This window comes from Ochlerotatus camptorhynchus, unplaced genomic scaffold, assembly GCF_037179485.1.
Source record: "Ochlerotatus camptorhynchus isolate MF236.1 unplaced genomic scaffold, CSIRO-AGI_Acam_v1.1 ptg000304l, whole genome shotgun sequence".
Lineage (NCBI taxonomy): Eukaryota > Metazoa > Arthropoda > Insecta > Diptera > Culicidae > Ochlerotatus > Ochlerotatus camptorhynchus.
The window spans coordinates 784,653-807,962 of NW_027040792.1; the positions used below are offsets into that span (position 1 = coordinate 784,653).

Genomic DNA, 23,310 nt, shown 5'->3' on the forward strand with positions numbered 1-23,310 from the left:
AAAATATTTATCCTAGCCGCGAACACGCGTACAAAATTTGTTAGTTTGTTGGTGTCTAGTCTATATCGGACAAATCATTTCTATGGTTTTGACAGATGGGATCGCTGCAAATTTGAATCGGCCGTTATGGATTCTCGATCAAGAGTTAAGTTTAAGTATCATGTCGGTTTGTCGGTGATTTGGTTGCACATCGTGCTGCTTTAATTTGAAAAGTTATAAAACAGCGCTGCTTTTGTGCCTCAGCTCATAGTTCAGTCTGCTTGACCGTCAAGCAGTTCAGTTCGGTGTTAGCTCGCTCTCTCGAGTTGTTCGTTGCGATAGTGTTCACGCTCTCTCTTTCGCGGTTATTTGTGTGCGTACCCTGAAATGGGGAAGCATCGCTCGCGAAGCCCGGTGAAGGAAGCTCGGGTGTACCTCCAGCGAACAGGTTTGCTGTTCTTTTCATCGATAGGAATACCCAGCCAGCTGTGACGGAAAAGCGCAGTAAAAAGAAGAAGAATCGATGCCAGTCCGATGACACGATTGGTCGCGACGATGTTACCGCGACCCAGTATCGCTGATGAAACCAAAAATGCCAGCCCAAGTGCGGCAATCGTCAAGCTACCACCGTTGGTAGATTCGCGTCAATGGGCATTAAAGCTGAGTTCAAGCTCAGTAGATTCGGAACAAAGGTTATGCTCCGCACGAAAGCGGAATACGAGCTGGCCACATCTTACCTGAAGAAGTCCAAGGCGGAATTCTTCACTTGCGATATCCCAGGCAACAAGCCCTTCAAAGTGGTCATCCGAGGTTTACCGAACTTTGACCCGAAGTTGATCGAAGTGGAAATCAAGGACCGCTACAAGCTGGCCCCAACTGCCGTGTTTCGGATGACAAGGAGGGATGAGAACGTCAAGAAGTATCCGGATTGCCTTTTTCTGATGCATTTCAAGCAAAGGGACGATAAAAAAAATGCACACACACACAGCTAGTGGGTAGCTTCCCTGAGGTTCTTGAAACTTCTTTGAAGTTTCAACATTTTTTTTTTTCTAGTTCTCTGAGCTCTGGATTTTTCTTGACTTCCCTTCTTCTTCTTCTTCTTCGCATTTCAAGCTTATTGCATATCGCATATTAGCTTATTGCGTGCTCTCAACTTAGTGTTTTAGATGCACTTCCACAGTTATTTATTGAGAGCTTTCGATGCCTGTACTATTTTTGCATTGGAATAATTGTGTGGCAAGTCCAATAATACTTCTATGCCCAGGGAAGTCGAGAAATTTTCCAACCCGAAAAATTCCTAGACCGGACCGGGAATCGAACCCTGTCACTTCCAGCATGGTCTTGCTTTGTAGCTGCGCCTTTACCGACTGAGCTAAGGGAGGCCTCTTGACTTCCCTGTATATCCATGAAGTTCCTAGAACTTGTTAAGTTCCTGCAGTTTCCCTGAAGTGCCTTCAAGTTCTCGAAGCTTCATTGAAGTGCAGAGTGCGGGGTAAAATTGACTAAAAATTAACACTTAATGTTCATGAATAATGAACATTTAATGCTCATGTTTATTAAACATTGCCCGCCCTCCTGTCAAAGACAGTGCATGAGCTCAAACTCATTGGTGCACTCGTCCATAGAGTTCGACCTAATAGCGTTCAGCCTGTTGCCATCTGACCTAATCCTCCATCTGCCAAAAAAATTACTTCGCTAAACGTAAGGGGGATACTCCGGTTAAATTCAAATTTGTCTTTGCAGATAAATTCGCTCGTAAGTTGATGATTTGGCAAGGCATCTGCAGTTGCGGAAAGAAAACAAAGGTTTTCATCACTGGAGCGACTATGAATAGACAACTTTACAAGGAGGAGTGTCTCCAGAACATAATTTTGCCGTTCATTCAATCACATGAATGTCCCGTAAAGTTCTGGCCTGACTTAGCCAACTGCCATTATAGCCACGATGTCATAGAATGGTATAAGCAGAATAATGTCGATTTTATTGAGAAAAGTATCAATCCACCAAATTGTCCAGATTTTCGTCCCATTGAAAAATGTTGGGCAATTATCAAGCGCAAATGTGGCAAAACAATCAAAACACCATCTGATTTGGAGAAGTGGTGGAAAAGGATGGTAGATGAGGTTGACAGTATGTACTACTGGGCAAGACATGATGAGAGGTATTCCGCGAAAAGTTCGAAAATTCATCCGAAAAGCTGACGAATAATATAGAGTCATATAGAGTTGTTGTTATTCACATCGTCGTGATTTTGCGCTGCTAAATTTGTCATTTTTTTATCACACGGGCTATCGTTATTCGTGTTTTTCCGTTCGGTATACTTGTAATATTGTACTGGTTGTTAGTGGAAAGTGTAGTTCGTTACAATAATCGGCTAATTAGAGCATATTTTGTGTTGTGAAAACAGTGAAAAAATTATCCAATCGGACATATTGTACACGACTAGCATTGGGCGATCTCGAGAATCCAATTCCTCTTTGCGTATTAGAGCATCTCCACCGCTGTTTCTAAATCACTTTTGGAAACTGAGTCAGCATGACTTCCGCCTGTGACCAATGCGCTAAGCCAGTTAAAGGCGATGAAGAATCCGTCTCCTGTATGGCTTTTTGCGACAGGATGATTCACCTAAAGTGTGGCGGCACAAAGCTGAATGAGGCTTTTCTGAACATTGTCCACCCTAGCCCGAACCTGTTTTGGATGTGTAACGAGTGCGCGAAGCTGATGAAATGTGCTCGATTCAAAACTGCCGTCTCGTCGTTTGGCAGTGTGATTAATTCTATCACCGAGAGACAGGAAATCGCACACGCTGAGCTTAGGAAGGAAATGGCTAAGCAAGAACAGCAGATCGCTCAGCTATCAAAACGAATCGCATTGACAACTCCGACAAACTCTGATTTCATGCGTCAACCGCCATTAAAACGGCGCCGCGATGAAGGCTCGCTCACAGGCAAGCCACTTGTTGGTGGTTCTAAAGCAGTAACAGGTGACAATACCTTTACCGAGGTCCTTACTGTCCCTGAACACACCGAGCTGTTTTGGCTGTACCTTTCTCGTATTCATCCTAGCTGGTGAAAGGTTGTGTACAGTGCAAAGATCCGATTAAGGTTGTGCCGCTAGTCAAAAAAGGATCCGACATCAGCCGTATGAGCTTCATCTCGTACAAAGTTACTCTGCTTCTTTACAAAGCTGAATTAATTAGTCTAGAAAAGTGATTCATGTGCACTATTATAACGCCTACACTCAGCGATCTTGTTGTAGAAGGGCATGTAAATTTGTTTACGTCAGTTCAAAGTGTTGGCGTAGCGAAGTTGGTAGTATCAAGGTTCGCCAATGCGGTCGTCTCGAGTTCGATTCCAGGTTCCGGTACAGTGTAAATAATTTGGTGGTGTTGCTTATACTAATTTCGATTAATTTGATTCGCAGTAAAATAAACATGATAAATTCCTTTAACAAAAAAAGCGTTAGCAATATTTTTCCTGGCGTCAAGAGAAAGCCGTGTAGTGCTTGTTGGATAATCGGGTAAATGTTGAGTAAGCGCCTTTCAAGTAAACACACAACTAAACAGCAGGATAACAGCTGTATAGAAGCGTAAATAGATATGCAATAAGAGCTTGTCCCAACAACCGTCACAACAGCCATACGTAGCTGACTAAATTCGCCAGATTTGCTTGTATAGAGGCTGAGTACAGGTTTCCTCATATCGTGTAACGTTTGAATACAGCTTGAGGCTGTATAAATGAAATGAGTATAGCGTTTACATTGCGAAAATTGTTAGTTGGAAGGTTACTTCGGCAGACCACTCAACCCTTGTGCCATCCACGATTACAGTACAAGAGGGAGCCGGTTTTAGTTTGGGCAATTGCCGATGGAAGAACATGATTGTTTGAGTTTTGGAGGCATTGATTTTCATTTTCCACGTGGTGGCATAATCAGAGAATGAGTTTCTCGAACAATTTGCTCAGCGCTGAAAGGAGGCTGATTGGTCTGTAGCTTGAAGGCAATGTGGGATCCTTACCGGGTTTGCGGATTGATATGATTTTTGCTACTTTCCAGATGCTTGGAAAGTAGTGCAGTTCCAAGCATCTGTTGAAGATAGCAGTTAGAAGAGACTGCACTTTCATGCTGAGTCTCTTCAAGATCAAGTTGAATATACCGTCAAACCCGGGAGCCTTCATGTTCTTGGTGCATTTCAGCGCTGAGCAAATCTGTTGTACTGTAATCATATCCGCCGGAGGCACGACACAAGGGGAGGCATCTAGGTTTTGAACGCATTGCGCAACCTGATCTTCGAGTGGACTTTGGATATTCGAGCCAAGCAAATGCGATGAAGTGACATGCTCGCCGATTGCATTTGCTTTCTCCTGTGGGGTGATTAAAAGCCGATCGTCATCATTTTCGACTCTGAGAGGTGGAACGGGTTTGGGGCGAGTTTTCAGGACCTTGGCTACCTTCCAGAATTATCTGGAGTGGTTGTCCAGATTCTGGACAACACGCCCGAAACTTTCATTTCGGAGTGAGTCTATTCTGGAAGCAATCTGCCTTTACAGATCGGCCATTTCACGATTTTTGCCCAGATCGCCAGTCCTCTGAAACTTGGGTCTACGAACATTTCTCAACCGAATTGGGTTTGGGAATCAATAGCAACAAACTTACCCCTTACATGAACTTGTCGAATGTATGCCTCGTCAGCCATGGATATGGCCTGTTCGAGTCCTTCCAACGCCCGGTCGATGTCATCTACGGTGCCGAGCAGTGGATTTTCATCGATGTTGCTGTCCACCATTCGTCCGTACTGCACCCAGGTGACATAGTGGTAGTCTTTACACCGACTTCAGTCACCACCGGTTGGTGGTCGGAGCTGAGATCTTTGTGCGCCTGAGGTTTGGATAGTCCGATGTTTGACAGGAAAAAGTACAGAGTGGAGAGATTTCCCGCCTCCACCGATGAATCGGGAGCTAATACGAGCTGATGGCGGTTAGGTCGTTCTTGAATTGGGTTCCTAGTCCGTTGCTAGCGGTACACTGGCGTGGGAAGTAAACAGCAATAAACCGGACGTTTCCAGTTGGTGATTTCACCTCCACACTAACGGCCTCGATCATAGAAGTGCGGATGTGGGGCAGAGTGTCGAACTTTATTCCCTTTCTGACGATGACCGCTACACCACCCCCTGGAGTTGGTGCGATCAAGCCGGATAATGTTGTGGTCAGGCAACCAGAAGCTGCCATGTTGTGGTCAGACAACCAAAAGCTGTCCGCTCGGTTAGAAGACCCACGTTGATGCTGTGCTTGCGGAGGAAGTCGGCAAGCTCAATCTGTTTAGCTCTTACAGAGCAAGCGTTCCAATTAGCGATGGTTAGCGGTTTAGACACCATACGGGATGATGAACTTACCGAGCACTTGGATCTGTTCGGACTTATTGCGGCACTTACGTAGAGCACCGGTCATGTTGACGAAAATGTCCATCAGTTCATCCGCTGACAACAGATCGGGATTGTTGTTTTGCATTGTTGTTTGTCTCCAGAATCCAGAGGGAGATGGAGAGCTTTGTCCAGCAGAAGATCCAGACGTTTCTTGAGGTGGAGCAGATCGCACCCGCGAATTCGCTTGTCCGTGAAGAGGCGGAAAGTCCTCCTCCCTGAAAGCTGGGGCCTTATCCTTCCTTCGTCCTGGTTGATTGTTGGTGGACGCCTGTTTTCGGATGCGCTTGAAATGCTCTCGTTTAGGGCACTGCTTGTCTAATCCTTGGTGAGCACCACCACAGTTGGCACATTTGGACGCCACAGCTTCATTTTCCGTTTTCGGGTGCCGTGTCCAAAGTTCAGACACCTTTGCTACTGAGTCGCTTTCAGCGCGTTGAGCGTCACCGTTCCCTTCTGGAAGTGTACCAGGAACAGGCAATCCGGGTAGGCCTTCACATTTTCGTCCTTCCTTGTCATCCGATAGACGGCGCTTGGAACCAGCTTGTACAGGTTCCTGAGTTCATGTTCAATAAACTTCGGGTCGAAGTTTGGTAGGCCCCTGATGACGACCTTGAACGGTTTCTCACCGGGAATGTTGTGGTTTAAGAATTCCACCTTGGAAGTCCTCATGTGGGCGATGACCAAGTCATACTCCGCTTTCGTACGGAGCACAACCTTGGTACCGACTCTGCCCAACTTGAATTAATTGATTAATTAGCTCGTTAAGATGGACATTTTTGTCAATGTCATATGCGCACTGACATTGAGGCAAATGATATTGATATTCTAACTGCCTGAACTGATACTGACATCAGGTGGCTAGTGAAATTAACCATTTTGTAGGTATCGATATTGATATTTGGCAACACTGTCTTTTAATACAACGCAGCCTGCTGGCCGAAAATTTAAAATCTTATAAGTACTGCTGTCATTACTTTAAATACACTCCTAAAGTCATTAATTGAATTACTGTTAAAAATTAATAGTTTAATTTTTTCAATACATCTCAAATACCTTTCATTATATTACCGTTATTTCATCGTTAATTATTTGTTAGTTTTTTTTTTCAATACCGCTGAAAGTATTTAAATTCAAATTATTACTACTTTCAAAGTATTTAAATTACTGCTAATGTATTTGAAATTCCACGCACTCATACCAGGAAGTGCGTGCCCCTCGGGTTATGCAGCAATGTATGGTGCATCGTTTCTTTGGATTTGAACTTTATGAAAAGTGATTTCTCCTCAGCTATCCTGTATGTCGCTTCCATCTGGACGAAATTCGCGAAAATAGACATTTTCGACGATGGTGAGTTTCGCAATTTTATTCCCAAAGCTGAGTTTGGTGGTGTTCTTAATTTCAACTTCGACACACTGTCGATAGCACTATTGACACCAAGTCCATAGCTATAAGCGAACTGAGTCTGTGTTCCATTTGGTGAAAACCTGCTTTTCCGACAGACTTATTTCTGGCAGACAAGGAATCAATTTTTAAACACCTTTTCGAAAATCGGACGATCAACAACAGAGGGATTTTAATTCACCATATGGAACACAGTCTAAATGATTGATCTGCTATTTTCGGGGAAACTGAGTGCAAATTTGGATGGGAAAATTAGGGAACAAGAGACTTAAATGCTGCGCAATCGACGAACTTTCCAATAACAACTTAATCTTTTCATTCAGTATTGATTAAGCAAAAATGATCACTCAACTAACCACGATTTTCACATTTCCCTCTCCCCCAATAGGCAACCTCACAGCGCTACTTCAAACAACGCGATGAACAGCACGTCGATCTGATCGGAGCCAACGGCGAAGTGCTAGGAAACGAGATGCGCTACGCAGCGGAAACCACCCAAATGGAAAAGGACGGCCCCCGTCCGGAGAACCTCGTGTCCGAGTGGGACAGTTTGTCCGATCGGCTGCGGAAAGCCCGCCGTCTGGGGAGGCATTCCACCCCCAAGGAGGCAATCACCGGATTACCACCGCTGGTCGATCGAACCGATGCCCTCACGAAGAAACCGCTGGACTTTGACAGGGAAGACGAAACACGGAAAAACGAAACGAACAAGTGGCTGGAAAGTCACTTCGGGAGTGAATCGCGGTCTTCGCGGGGGTCCCGGGACGACTTGGACGAAATTGTGGAACCTACGAAGAAGACCTATTTCAATGTGACGATCAAGAGCGGTGGGGAAGGGGCGGAGGAACGTGGGAGCAGTAATAATCTGTACAAGAGTCAGCAGTTGAGTACACCGGCGAAGGTTGTGCTGCCGGAGAAGGAGGAGGGTGTGGGGAGGAAGTACTTCCAGGGGGTTAGCGAGTGGAACGATAGGAATCGGTACGGGAGGGGTTCGCGGGAGAATTTGGTGGATGGGGATGAGTATGGATATCGGAAGCAGAAGGACTACCGGCTCGATGAAGGGAAGAATTCCTACAAGGAGGACTCGGCGTACGTTTCTTCTTCGACGTACTTTACAACGCCGCGATCGCCGAAGCCGATGAAGGATAGTAATTTCAATGCAAGGTAAGGTCGTTGTGTTGTGTTTGGTTTAAATCGATAATTTATGAGGTGCTTTATTCTGTCATTCTCTACTCAGGTATGGCAGGGATGCCCGATCGGTTTCACCAGACCGCATCGATTACGTTCCGGAGGAACGTCCAACCGTCCCGCAGAGGAAGAAAGCGTTGGAAAGGAAACTGACCAACGGCAGCGGTATGCTGGCGAAGCGAATGCCACCAGAACCGCAAGTCATAGAGTACGCACCCCGCAGTCGATCGATTTCACCCATTCAGATTCCTCCGGCAGCGACGACCTTGAGGAAGCCTTATCAGAAAACCCGTTTCAGCAGTATTCAAGATCTAAGTCATCATACGACGTCCCGGGGGTCGGGGGTCAATACACGGGCCCAGAGTACCCCACCAAAGAGCAAAGTCGGTTCGGTCATCGGCAACAGCATTCGGAAGCTAGTCGGCAAGATCCGATCCGCGAGTGCCGAACGCAAACTGCGACTCAAATCGTCAATCAAACAACGTTCGCCCTCCCCGTCCTCGTCGGCCCAGAAGCGCAACAGCTCGTCCAGCGCAACCTATCAGCAGTACAACGTCATCGACAGTCACATCGGTGGACGAGGATACTCACCACCACCAGCACCACCCGCCCCAGCAGGGGCTCAAAACCAGTCTCTGCTCCAACAGCAGCAGCAGCAGCAGCATCAGCGCGTCGCCGCCGCACCGAACGGTGTCAGTCACAAGCCGAACGGCAACATTTCCAGACGTGATCGCGACCGCACAGATCCCGCTACAAGCAGTTACGGTCGTCGTGGTTCCTCCGATATCGTGTCCGACATGACAACCAATAGCGGTGGCGGTCCGACGCCGAAGCAAAAGTACTACCTCGGTGAGAATCCCTACGGGGGAAGCATCTTTGGCAAGGAGAACAAGTACGATGGGACGGTGCGCGACAAGGGACAACTACAACAACAGCAGCAGCCACAAAAACAGCCGCATCGCAGTGAGGAACGGATCGTGACGTCGTCCCACACGAGGTGAGTCGAAACAATTAATTTGCAAAGTGATCTCCCCGAGCCTGTTGTTGCCTTTAATAGTTCGAATATCGAAACCAGAGACAGTCGCAGACAGTCGTCACATAAAAACAAGTGAGGAATTCCTTTTGATTTTTTTTTGTTGCTGTTGTACCGTACTCGAAAGGGGACGCCCCCACATGAATGAGGTGAAGCATTTTTTCTCTCTGCTCTTGCTGTTGCAAATTGAAAACTAATCCATTGATTTTAATCTGCTCGGAATGGGTTGTTGTCCCCCGCCCCGCCATTGGCTCCCTGTGTCCATCCCGAGTTATGGCGGAGGCAGGTTTTTGCGCAGTCATTTTGCAGCGATCTTTGGAAGATCAGTTGAAAGCGATGGATTATGTGTGATACCTATTCATATTTTTATGGAGACGCACGGGTGGAGGCCAGACAACTTTTACTTTAATTGTTGGGTTTTATTTTTATGTTTGGCCTCAAAACTATTGTTTTTTTTTTAGCAGCACAGTAGCTGATGATAAATCTGACTAAAATCAATCCAAATGGACCACTGTTTCGAGCAGTTTTGGCATGGCGATTCCACAAAACTGGACCAACAAATTACTATTTTTTTAAGAAACGCGCAAATTTTAGCTACTTTTTCTCGTGGTTGAAAAAATCTGAAAATATAATTTGAGGGGTTTAGAAGGAAAGGGGTGTAAGTGGTTTTGATCGATTCTCTTCATCGATTTTCTCTTTTGATAGTCACAGCTTTATAAACAGATTTTCCCCTATTCTGCCGAATAGTTTGATAAAGGAGGTTCTTATCTAGCATCCAGAATGCAACACGAATCAAGTATGCGTTATTTTAACTGCTCCGATGAATTGGTTAATTGATTTGAACGAAGTTCTCATGTTATTATTTATGATTAGCAACTACAATAATCGGGAACAAATTTGCTATGAAAAATATTTTCCTAGTTCCACAATAAAATAAAACACATGTATATCTCAAATATTTGTCTCAGTGTGAGATTACATAAATTGCTCTTCTAGCTATAATTTCTAAAATTTGTTTGGGCTATAAATCTTGAAAATTGTCAAATTGCCACTTGATTTATTTTATCTTCAGAATGAAGTCGTCGGACTTCTCTAATATTTTTAGTTTTGATAATTGAAAATGTCTCATGTTACAGAACCTAAATAATTTCTTTATCCCAGTCCGCACTATGGAAAATATCCAAACAAGGAGGAGGCCAAATATATCAGAGTGCAACATTAGACAACACTTTTAGACATTTATGATGTGAATTACATGGAAATTAAGAAACTAATAAGAATTCAAGCAAATAAAAAAAAATATAAAAAATTGAAGGATGCTTCAGTGAATTTTTCGAAATGGACTTATTTCATGAATTTGTTTTTTAGTGTTCTGCCAAGAATTTCTGGACTGTTGTCAATAAATTTTGAAGGAACTCCCAAAGAGAATCTCAAGTATATTTTAAAATAATTCTGAAAACAACTCTGTGAAGGGAAGTGATTTAAAGGAAATGCTTAAGAAGAATCAAATGAAATTATGTAATGTTTGAAACGCAATTTCAAAGGCTAATTTTTGAAAACTTCGAACGCAAAACAAAATTCAAGATCCAGGAAAAATCCCGCTCTCTTAGTATTGACTCATTTAACCTAGTGATCTCTTCGGCTCAATGGCATTTGGTTTTATGCTTAATTTAAATGTATATAGCTCAACTGGAAAAATGTCCAAAATACCAGGAAAAAAATGGGAAATATATTTTCTAGCTTATTGTGCATTATTTCACAAGTTGTGTATTAGTATGTGCCTACATTAATCATTAAACAAAATTATGAGATCCCAAATGTCCTGGAGTTGATGTTCTATAGACGCAATACGGTTTGATACGCACGATCCTTGACAACAAGCGCATTATGGATTGGTAAAACTAAGATTTTCATTGCTCTGGTATTCTGGAGTTATGATCTTGAAGATCTACAGACTCAATGACGTCTCAAACAATGCCCTGAAAATCTTTGTGAATGCATTTAGCTCTTGACAACAAGCGCATCATAGAGTGGTATTAATAAGATTTTAATACTCTTCAAAATATTCTGGAGCGAAGATCTTGAAGTTCAACAGACTCAATGTACTGAAAATCTGTATGAGTCCGTGAAGCTTTTTGTTTCTTTATTTAAGAGGTTTTAAGCATTTATTAGATAGGTAATGCTTTCCAAACCATTCTGGAGTTCAGATCCGGAAATTATACAGACTTAATGAAGTCTTGAACAATATCCTGAAAATCTGTTGCTTTAATATTCAGGTAGTTGGTGTCTTCTGTGAAGTTTGTGTGCGTGAAAAATCGTTTCCTTTGGTCACTGGAAACCAGGGTTATCCAGTTTCGAAATATAGAAAAGAAAATGAGCTCTCCGCAGAATCGCTTCATTTCGAGAAATTTAATTTTCGTTTAAGTCATTGCGTTTCTTGTTATCGAGTCACGATGAACATTCCACCTTGGCTATCGCTTGTTTTCGTTCGTCAAGTCCATCAGTTCATTTCATTTGAAGCAAAGACTTGTTTCAATTGACGTAATGAATGACTCGAAAAATGCTTCCTTTTTTTCACTTTCACCTCAATTCGGGGCTCATTCTACATGTCACGCTTCACATCGTCAGGCATCAAAACATAGTATCCAGATAGTATCCGCACAATATCGGTTGCCGATAGGAATGGCATCCGGATTATATGCAGTAATAAATTGTTATTTTACATTAAACGGAAATTAAATTACAGAGGCCTTTCTGGAGACCAAGATGGCGGCCATAGGGTTTCAGAAGACGTGTCGAATACCCTGTAATATGAGTATTTTCGGAACGGGGATGACGAAAATCGATATTCGTCTGACATCGATTTTCGGCATCTACATGTCATCCCCGTTCCGAAAATACCCATATTTAGGGTCGTCTTGGATTTCAAAATGGCGTCGGATATCGATTTCCTGCTTCTCGACGTAATCCCGATTAAAAAAACCGTATTGATGGGTATTTGATAGAATTTCCCACTTTTTCTTAAACCGGAAGCCAAGATGACGGATTTCAAAATAGCGTCGGATTCTCTAGACGTCATCCCGATTTCAAAACTACCCATATTGATGGGTATTTTTTCACTATTCCTCACTTTTTTTAGCCCGAAGCCTCTATCTTGGATTTCAAAATGGCGTTGCATATCTATTTTCAACCTCTAGACGTCACCCGGAGTCCAAAAATATCCGTATTGATGGGTATTTGGCAGTATTTCCCACTTTTATGAAACCAGAAGCCGCCATTTTGGATTTCAAAATGGCGTCGGATATCGATTTTCGATCTCTAGATGTCACTCCGATTCCAAAAATACCCATGTTGATTAGTATTTGACAGTATTACCCACTTTTGGAAACCAGAAGTCGCTATATTGGATTTCAAGAAACGATATTTTCTTGAACCCGAAGCCTCCATCAAATCGGAAGCCGCCATCGTGGATTTCAAAATTGCGTCCAATATCGATTTGCATTCTGTAGACATCATACCGATTCCAAAAATACCTATATTGATGGGTATTTGACTGTATTTCTCACTTTTATGAAACCAGAAGCCGCCATCTTGAATTTCGAAATGGTGTCACGTATCGATTTTCATTCTCTAGACGACATCCTGACAGTATTTCTCCCTTTTCGTAAACCGGAAGCCGTCATATTCGATTTCAAAACGGCTTCGGATATCGATTTCCGATCTCTAGATGTCACCCCGATTCCAAAAATATCCATGTTGATAGATATTTGACAATGTTTCCCACTTTTTCTTGAACCGGAAGCCATCTTGGATTTCAAAATGGCGTCGCATATCTATTTTCAATCTCTGGACGTCACCCCGAGTTCAAAAATATCCATATAGATGGGTATTTGACAGTATTTCTCACTTTTATGAAACCAGAAGCCACCATATTGGATTTCAAAATGGCGTCGGATATCGATTTCCGATCTCTAGATGTCACCCCGATTCCAAAAATACCCATGTTGATAGGTATTTGATAGTATTTCCCACTTTTTTTTAAACCGGAAGCCGACATCTTGGATTTCAAAACGGAGCTGGTCATTGATTTCCGGCCTCTAGACGTAATCCCAATTCCAATAATACCATATTGATGAATAATTAACAGTATTTCGCACTTTTTTTTCTGAAAACGGAAGACGCCATCTTGGATTTCAAAATGGCGGCGGATATCGACTTCCGGCCTTTAGTCGTCATCATAATTAAAAAAATACCTATATTGATGGGTATTTGACAGTATTTCCCACTTCTATGAAACCAGAAACCTCCATCTTGGATTTCAAAATGGCGTCGGATATCGATTTCCGATCTCTAGATGTCACCCCGATTCCAAAAATACCCATATTGATGGGTATTTGACAGTATTTCCCACTTTTTCTTGAACCCGAAGCCTCCATCTTGGATTTCAAAATGGCGTCGGTTATCGATTTTCGGTACCTAGACTTCATCCCTATTCTAAAAATACCCATATTGATGGGTATTTGACAGTATTTCCCACTTTTTCTTGAACCCGAAGTTTTAACCTTATGTATTATGGTTTTTAGGAAGCGGACCCTACAAATAATGGGTTGTTAAGAACCATTACCATTTCAAATTCTTGTTTTCTCCATACATTTTCGGCAAGAGAACTATATTAGAACGTTTTTACTTATGGTTTGAGAACATTAATGGTTATGGTTATGGTTATGGTAGTCAGTAAGGCCCATGAATGGTTTTGTAACATCGATCAACTTTATGTGGAATATATCGCGAATTGGTTGCCTGTAAATTAATAATTATCTGTTCGCGATATATTCCACGTAAAGTTGAGCGATAATAAAAAACGATTAATGGACCTTACTGACTACCATAACCATAATCATTAATGTTCTCAAACCATAAGTAAAAAGTTCTAATATAGTTCTCTTTCCGAAAATGTATGGAGAAAACAAGAATTTGGAATGGTAATGGTTCTTAACGACCCATTATTTGTAAGGTCCGCTTCCTAAAAACCATCATACATAAGGTTAAAACTTTATCACACAAACTTTCATGCAAGGTTCCAAAACCATTTCAGTTAAAGTTTAGGAGGGATTATAAACAATTTATAACCATTATCGGTAAGGTCAAGTGATGGTTTGCGTTTATGCGGAACGCCATCTTGGATTTCAAAATGGCGGCAGACATCAATTTCCGGCCTTTAGACGTCATCATGATTCCAAAAATATCTATATTGATGGGTATCGACAGTATTTCCCTATTTTTATTAAACCGAAAGCCGCCATCTTTGATATAAAAATGGCGTCGCATATCAATTTTCCATCTCTAGACGTTACCCCGATTCTAAAAATAATTTAAAAAATTTCTGAAATCGGAATGTGACACGTGTGCTGTTGTTTTAATTTACTTTAGATCAGTGCATGGCGCGAAACTCACATTTTGTTTCCCTGTAGCTGAGTTAATTTCTTGTAACTTTGGACAGATTTTTTTTTTCGATCTCATAACGTTCTCATTTTAGAGTAATTATGTTTCAAATTTCTCGTGAAAGTCTTTTTTTAGAACTTGTTAAAATACACATTTAAACATTAAAGCAAAAGAGCTTGCACTACTTTCCTGCAAAATTACCATTCTGAACCACAGAATATCTTTCGTTCCCTACCTAACAAAATTCACATTTCTTAAATGGTTGATTGAAATTGATGTATATTTTAACTCAAATTAAATAAAAAATAGGGCCAAATCATAAATTTGGTTAAAATATCTTAAAATATGTAAATGTATGGCTATATATCGCGTGTTAGCCTCATCTATCCACATAAAAGATTGTTAAAATTTTTGCTTTCCTGTGGACATATTTAAAAACGTGATTTTGCTACTATGTATGACATTTACACTCCCGATCATAAGTTTAAGGACACCCCCAAAAAAATATGACAAATTTGTTATGTTCATATCTCTGTCATGTTACGTCCAATTTTCGTTCTCTTTAGATCATTTGAAATGTTTTGAATTGAACTTTCCTCGTAGGCAAATTGTTCAATATAATTTTCAAATTTTGTGTGCTAAAAGTTCACCCAAAGTCACAATATTTTTCAAAATTTACTCTGAAGAATCGTGACTGATTTTTTTCAGAATTGGGTTGAACACTTCAAGAGCCATATGTGAAAAGGGCATACAAGCTTTTTGTAAACAAACATTTGTAGGCCCTTTTCTCTCCAACCGAGGGTTGGCCACGCAAAGCAACACCATCATCGGGAATGGGAAAGTTTCCCCTATCCGGTGATGTTGATGGTTTGCGTGGGTGTCATGTGGGTGACGAGAAAAGGGCATAAGAAGGTTTGTTTACAAAAAGCTTGTATGCCGTTTTCACATGTTGTTCTTGACTTATGCTATACCATTCATATCATTCAAATAACCTTTGGAGATCGAAAATTGAACGTAAAATGAGAGATCATTGAACAAAACATATTTGCATGGTTTTTTGGGGGTGTCCTTAAACTTATGATCGGTAGTGTATCTTTACAGCAATTTTTTTAAATAAAACAGCTGATTAATGTAATCTACACTTTAATCCAGCAGGTCAAGAAGCATATTCTAGTCATCAGTTTCTGAATATTCAAGATATTTGCATCAATAGAGATTATTCAATGTTGGCCCAATGCCACCCGCTTGGCGCATTGAAATTTGTCTGGTTTGGTCTACGCTTGCCGGAAAAAATAACCATAGAATTACCATAATATAATATATAAACACAATCAAATCTATTGCCAACAATCGATCTTATTGTATGTATATCATACAAGTAAATTTAAATTATTGCTATTATAATAGATCTCCCGTAAAAAAGAAGGATAGAGGTACAATGAAATGCATTGTAACAATACAATGAATTTTTTATACTTAAAATAAATTGTACTATCTACAACGATAAAATAACCATAGGATGTATTGTTTTCACAATAAAATCTATAGTAAATGGGGAAATCTACAATAGAACAAGGGAGTTGTTATGTATCTTAACCGTACAAAAAATCACTTTTTCTCGAACAATCTTGAGCTATTTACCATTCATTTTATTGTTTTTCTATTGTTGAAAGTTCATACTGCTTGGGACCGTTGTTCTGGTACAGAGTGAGCCAAAAATAATAATGATTTTCTTCGGGACCCAGTGGTCTTAGAGTTACCTCTATGGTTTTAGTGTGTATTCTGCAACTTTATCGAATGTAAACATTGTGGTCTATCTGTCATTTAGTGCTCTTGAAGTTTTCGTGCTCAAAATTTCATTAATTTGTGATCAAAATTGGAAGTTATTTGTTTCAAAATGCCCAAAAAAGACCAAATTTCGATCAGTATCCGAAATTTGATTATTGAACATCACAAAACTGGCAAAAGCTACCGTGATATTGCCGATATTTTCCAGCTTCACAAAGATACGGTCGCTAGAATTGTGCAGATTTACAAAAAGCGTGGTTCTATCTCACCACCTAAGCGATCGGGGCGTCCTTCAAAGACAACTGGCCGAATTGGCAGAGGTATCGTGAAGAAGGCGGAGCTGGATCGGGGACTATCAACTCCGAAAATTGCGAAACAGATTGAAAGCGAGTTTTCCATTCAACTGACATCACAATCCGTACGAAATCGTCTTCATAAGAAAAGTCTTAAGGGCAGAGTAGCTCTTAAGAAGCCATGTAATATTTATGGCCACAAAAATAAACAAATGCAGTAAAAGCAGCGTGATGTCAGCTCATGCACTGTATCATTGATAATTTTGTCCTTTTTGGAAAGTAATATCACACCATATTTTTGACACGATAGAAGTGCATCCACTTTGATGTGATATTGAACTTAATGTTTTGTCGTGTACCTTATGTAGCGTAATATCAACTTTAGACTAGACTTGGCAGTTAATCTGCAGCAAGTTTCCTATGATCCGTTATATTTGAAATATTTTTGTGCCATTTTGAAAAATGTATCGATTCAAAAGGTCGATTCAAAATGAATCGATTATTTTCAAAAAAAAATCTATTCACTAAGATCGATTCTTGCCTCAAGATCGCCCAATGCTAGTCTGTATGCAGCGCGCTCAGTACACGCACTTAAAAAAATCTACACGCGCCGTTCATGTGTTTCACATTTAAATTGGCGCAATGTGGCAAACACATTCATTTCAAATGTCTAACTTATGAAATCAGCCATACCTTATCCATGCTCCTTTCACTTACAGCCCACATGAATTTCATGTGATTTAAATGTCAAAGTTATGTGCATGATTTATTACCATGATATGTTTTGCATATGATCCAATAAGGTACAGAGAGAGAGAGAGGTGAAGCAGATCGCGAAATATGGTTGTATTAGTAAACCAAAAAATCAACGTAAACGCAATTAGTGACGTCGCTAATTGCTTGTATCTTACAGGGGTTTCACCCACACAACTTAACCGATTGCTTCACCTCGGTAATCCAGCTCATTGCACTTGATCGCCGCGTGGAGCAGCGTTGCCAGATTGTTTTTATGATTATCGGTATCAAATGATTAAACAATCGGTATTTACCGGTATTCACTATTTTAATAAATTTTAAAAAATTTCAAAATTTTGGACTAAAATCAAAGGATGTACTTTCTATGTCAGTCGGAAGAAATTTCTGGGAAATATTTGAATTAGTCTCTCAATGGTACCAGCAAAATTCCAGAGGAAGAATAAAGAAGATCTCGTGGAGGTAGTTTGAAGGAAGTTCTAAAAGATGTCGAAAAAACATCCGATGGGGATCTTCCAAGACAAATGTTGAGAATCTTCTGGCAATTTTTTTAGAAACTTTCGGAAAAAATCCAGAAGCCAGAAAAGTTTGGAAATCGGAAGCCAATGCCGGAGGAGCCTTTTCCAGGGGAAGTTAGGAGAAGCTCGGAAAAACCTTACAATCAGTCCGAAAAAAACCTACGGAGAGTGACTTAAGGAGAAACTTCCAGAGGAAGACAAAAAAAAACTTCTGGGAGAACTCGATAGATACATCCGGTAGAACTTTAATTGAACTTCCTGAAGAAGACGGAAGAAACTTCCAGGAGACACTGGGACAAACTTCCTACGATAGAATGGAAGAAACTTCTGGAAAAAAGTCGGATGCCAGAGGGCTTACAGAACAGTCGAAAGATACTTCAAGGAGAAGATGGGAAAATATCTGGAAGAAATAGATTCCTGGGTTCTCTGAACTTCTCGATTTTTTTAATTTTTTAAAGTTCTCGAAACTGCCGATAAAAAAACACAGAGCTTTCCTTAAAATGTTCTCACAATTTCATAATGTTCATGTAACTTCCCTTACGTTTCCAAAATTTTCATGAACCTCTCGGAACTTAATTGAAGTTTTCGAAATTGCCAACGTTTCTCGGAACTCATTTGAAGGTTAAGAAATTTCCTTGAATTGATATGTCCTGATTTTCTCAAAGCTTCCCTATAGTTATCTCAATTCTCCTGAAACAAATGGAACTTTCCTGAAAACCATTAAATTTCTTTGAAGTTTCCAAAATAATTCAGTTTCCTTGCTTGGGCTTTCCTGAGATTCCCGGGTTCTCGGATTTGAACATAAGTTAATGAATCTGTCTATAATTTGTAATGTAACCTACCCAAATGTCCGAGCTATTCTGAAGTTTCAGAACTGAAGCTACTGAAGTTTTGAAAAGTTACTGAAGTTTTGCTGAAACTAATGAAACCACAATAAAACTCTGGAAGCATTTCTGAAGTCTCGGGGAAGTTGAAAAAACTGACGGGAGGAGACGGGACGAACCTTTCGAGCGAAACCAGAAGTAGCTTCCAAGGGAAGTCGAAATAACTTACAGGGCAGGGTAAGGGGAATGGAAATTCCTAGGGAAAGTTGGTAGAATGTTTTTATGGGCCTATTTTTCCACTGAATAAAAGTATTTCCCGATTTGCAGGAATTATTGGGATACACCATCAGCTGTTTCTCGACTCCTTGGCAACCAAAAACGTGAGGAAATGTAAGCATTAGTCGAAAGAGTATCAAGCATAAGACATTTTTGAAGATGATTTTTTTAGAGCAGGTACAAAAAAATCCAGAAGATAAAAGTCTCTTACAATAGTTTCCTCTGACAATTCAGTGCGGGCAAACAGTAATCATTTTGATAATACATAAAAACTCGGTACAAATCGGTATTCTGAGAAACCTTATCTGTATATCGGTATCAAGTTTGAAAATCGATATAAATACCGATAAATCGGTATATCTGGCAACGCTGGCGTGGAGTGACGGTCAGATAAGTGTGACCAAGAAGAGAAATTAGCCGAAAAACAAAAAACGAGAAGATTTCTCGCGTCACTTTTCAAATAGTCCAATGTAACAAATGTAAACAAATCGAGTTAAGCGATACAAACTATTGCTCTTCTGTCATTGTATGTGATACAAAAACATCCATCCAAATTTACTTTCATTTATTTAAGATAATCATTGATCAAAAATTGTCCAATGTACAGTTTGAAATGATGGGTACATGATTGTTACTTCGGTCATTCGGACTGCCTAACATGATTGGTGCTCATTTTCCAAAGGCGGGGCCATTCTAAAGTTAGGTACTATACTCTGAAATCTGTGAAAGGGAATCTAGTATCATGTAGACAAAACGTCCAATGTAACAATCATTGATTATGTCATTGAGAAAAATCGTCCAATGTAACATGTCCGATGTACAACTCGACTTGTCAAAACGTCCTATGTGATTTTTTCTATGTTGTAGCATGAAATTCAAAGTAAAATTGTGATTTTACTGTTTCTTCTGAATTTTCAACGTTATTATATGCTGACTACATTAAAAATAGTAATGCAAAATGTATTGTTTTTAAACAGTTAAAATAATAATCTGTCGAACTTCAACTTCGATTTTCTCAAAATGGTGGATATGTTACATTGGTCTATTTGAAAAGTGACGCGAGATTTTTTCTAAAACCTTGTTCTCTGTGATGAGTGCATATTTTCACATGATGTTTTCGCTAGCATCAAGAAAATTTTTGATTCGAATGTAGTGAAAATCGCTCATTTCCAACGTTATCCTAGCAACGTTTTTGATTTTGGTGGAAACCGTTGAAGCAGAGTGAATCTGGACGCATACAAATGTTGCGATTCAATGCAAGACTTGAAACAACGTTGCGGGACAAGGTGATTCTGTCCCGCCAACATTGAATGCAACATAGTTGCAAAATGTGTACTAGCCATTAAATTATAGAAAGATAATTCTAACGGTAATTTGCTGTCGACGCGTATGTCACTTTCAAGTTGCAATCCTGTGTGTTGTGCGTTTACATCATTTGAATAAAATCGAAAGACTTATAAAGACTCTCGATCAGTTCCACGCCAAATGATGAAACAATGTCATGCGACCTTCTCCGATTTGCATGAAACTTTGCTTAATTGTTTGTTATGGGCAATGATTCACAGTTTTGAAAAAATCGGTCATTTTGGATCTTGAAAAAATTTCGGAGTGATTTTTTCGAGTTAAGATTTGTTGAAAAATTTCGAATACGTCATTTTGAAGTTTTGTGCGAAATACAAAATTCCGGAATTTTAGCAGAAAGTCAAATGATTGACCACAACAAACAACCATGCAAATCGGAGGAGGTCGAGCCTGAAATTCAATTTTGTTCTGCTATTTGTCCTGGAACTACTAAGACATATCTTGATGCAATGTTATCAAAATTTTTGTCAATCGTCATTATTCTGGAAAAAGACATTGAAGATGTTAAATTTACAATTTTATCTCCCTCCGCAGTAATCAGAATCAAAAGATACTTGCAACATCATATACTAATGGTTTTCTCTAAGCCGTGGTCCTAATTCCCAATGGACCCACTCACTTGCACGGATCAAATGCGGACTGCTGCGATTGTTGCCATAACTAGCAGTCAGTTGTTAGACCGAGTGGCGGCTCGCGTTGGTGTCACTTGTATTATAGTCGTCCTGTCAACAAAACTCAAGTACTGGACACCTTCAAATCCCACTCTTTAGCACCACTGTACGAGCATTCAAACGACTCAAGTATGTGCACAAAAATCAATCATCCATTTGTTAGAGGCCCCACACTTGCGTCAACTGCTGGTCCCCCCCCAGCCAATGGGACTGCAATCACAACGTGGGAACCGTTGGCAAACATCGGACCCTTGTCGAGCGAGAAACAGAGTGACGTGCGTGCGCGCTTTCCATATGCACAGTTGTCGGCGTAAATTTATTATTATATGGTGTGTGCCAAAGTGGTTTTAAAACAACTTCTTGTTGTTAATTTCATTCGATTCGAAAACACAACAAAACGTAAAAAAAAATCAGCACGACGGTGTCAGCTGTTCATACCAATATAAAATAGCAAAAAGTTCCCCCTCCCGTCCCCGGGGAGGCCACTGGTGGACGCGTGCGACAGAGGGAAAATGCAAATTGAAATTTAAATGCGCCACCGCGTCGAATACCCATTCGAAATAAACCCGTTTCGACATCATCGACTGAACATTCCGTTTTTGACTTTTGAGTTCGTGTTTTGGTCCGATCCTCTAAAGGCTGACTAAAAGTAAATTTGGACGCCCCTCGCGTGCCGCTTAGACGCTTCTAGTGTTGGGAATTGAAAATCTTTGACAGTGGTTTGTTTACACTTCTATAGAGAACAACTGGTGCAAGTTTGATCAAAGCAGTCGTACACGAAAACCGTGAATGTGGAAAGGAATTTAGCGGACCTACGAAAAAAAAACTGGAACCAGGAATCGTCAGCTGCGCAGCAAGATGTTGAGGTGCGTTAAAGCCAACAGCATTCTTTCAATCCGACATGTGGACAGAAGGTACAACACCAACTTTCAAACGGTGCGGAACATCCTTGCCAGGGAAGGATAGAAGTCGTACAAAGCCAGTAAACATCCGAACCGAGACATGAAGCAGTATTCCGTGGCCAAAAAGCGTGCAAGGCTCTTGTACGACCGTGTTTTGACGAAACACGAGGGCTGCACTTCGATCGATGACGAAACATACGTCAAACTCGATTTTAAGCAGCTTCCCGGTCAAAAGTATTACATCGCTACTGGACGTGGGGATGTGCTGGGAAGATTCGATTTCGCGAAGAAGGCCATGATTTGGCAAGCAATTTGCAGCTGTGGCCTGAAAACGGAACCATTCGTCACATACGTGTCCATTTCCACTTTGCGGGTGCTGATGGGCTCCATCAAGGGGAAGGTTCAAGATTTCGTTCGAACTGGAGAAATGTAACCATTGGACTTTTTAACCTTATTGAATCACGGTCTTTTTGTGCGTACCAATTTGCTTTTCGTCAGCCTTTATGCTCTTTGCCTTCTGTGAGTTCACATTCGCATCGTTTCTATTGTGTACCTACCTAGGCCTAACTTTACCGAAAATATTTAAGTAGTTTAGTGTGGTAGTTTTCTTCTTTCACCGCCGGATCAGCGCGCGCGCGCACTGTTGTGCAGCGGCGGCGTGTCGAAAGGGAAACCAATTTTCGTTTGGGGTAGTGAAAATATAATAAAATTGACACAAAATTGACGATGCGTTCGCGTTGAAGAAAAATGTAGGCAGGTCGGTACGCGAAGCAGATGTCTTGTAGTAAAATCGTTCCGTATTTGGCATGGGTTTATTCAACAATGCGATTGTGCGGTGATGAAGATGGTGATGATGTCAAAGAAGGGTTTGTTGGGTATACACCGTGACGTGGAGTGTGTATCGAAATTTGCGAGACGAATTTACTGACTTTGGGCAGACAGTTGGTTAACTAAAGTGGCGTAATCAAGAAGCGTGTATGCTTATTGATTTGCAGGCAATTTAGTCGATTTGCATGGAAATTTTTCAAAACGATTCCTCGGCATGGCGCAGATGATGGTGTGGAACTGGAATATCAAGCCTTGTTTGGGAATAAATAAAGTGGGCTAAACCATTTCACCTAATTTACAAATTCGCTTTATCTTGTCGATTCTTTGATGCCTTAACTCATTATTGCCCAGTGAACTATTGATAGATCAGTTACATTTACATTTAGTTCATCTCAAACAAGGAACACTCAGATATTGTTGTGTAAAGGTTCGCCTCCTTTGGTGATGAGGGCGGCTGCTGCCGGGGACTCGTCGCCCAACAGGTTCCGAATGCTGATTGACTCGAAGCCGAAGGCAGCCCGAAGGTCCTCCAGCTCCGCGCAGTTCACGAGGATGTGCTCCACGGTGGCTGGCACTCCACAGGTTCCGCAGGTCCTCCGGAACGGTGTTCCTTCGAAGTTGTGGGACACTGCT

The 23,310-nt window shown here is 41.0% G+C and overlaps 1 protein-coding gene across 1 annotated transcript in view; it reads left to right on the forward strand.

The window, feature by feature from the left end:
- The window catches only part of chas (chascon), a 349,928-nt gene that overhangs the window by 295,405 nt on the left and 31,213 nt on the right, over positions 1–23,310 (forward strand). The window contains exons 8-9 of the mRNA XM_065228879.1: positions 7,188–7,963; positions 8,037–8,984. Of these exons, the coding sequence (XP_065084951.1) occupies positions 7,188–7,963; positions 8,037–8,984 (1,724 nt within the window). The remainder of the gene's footprint in view (positions 1–7,187; positions 7,964–8,036; positions 8,985–23,310) is intronic.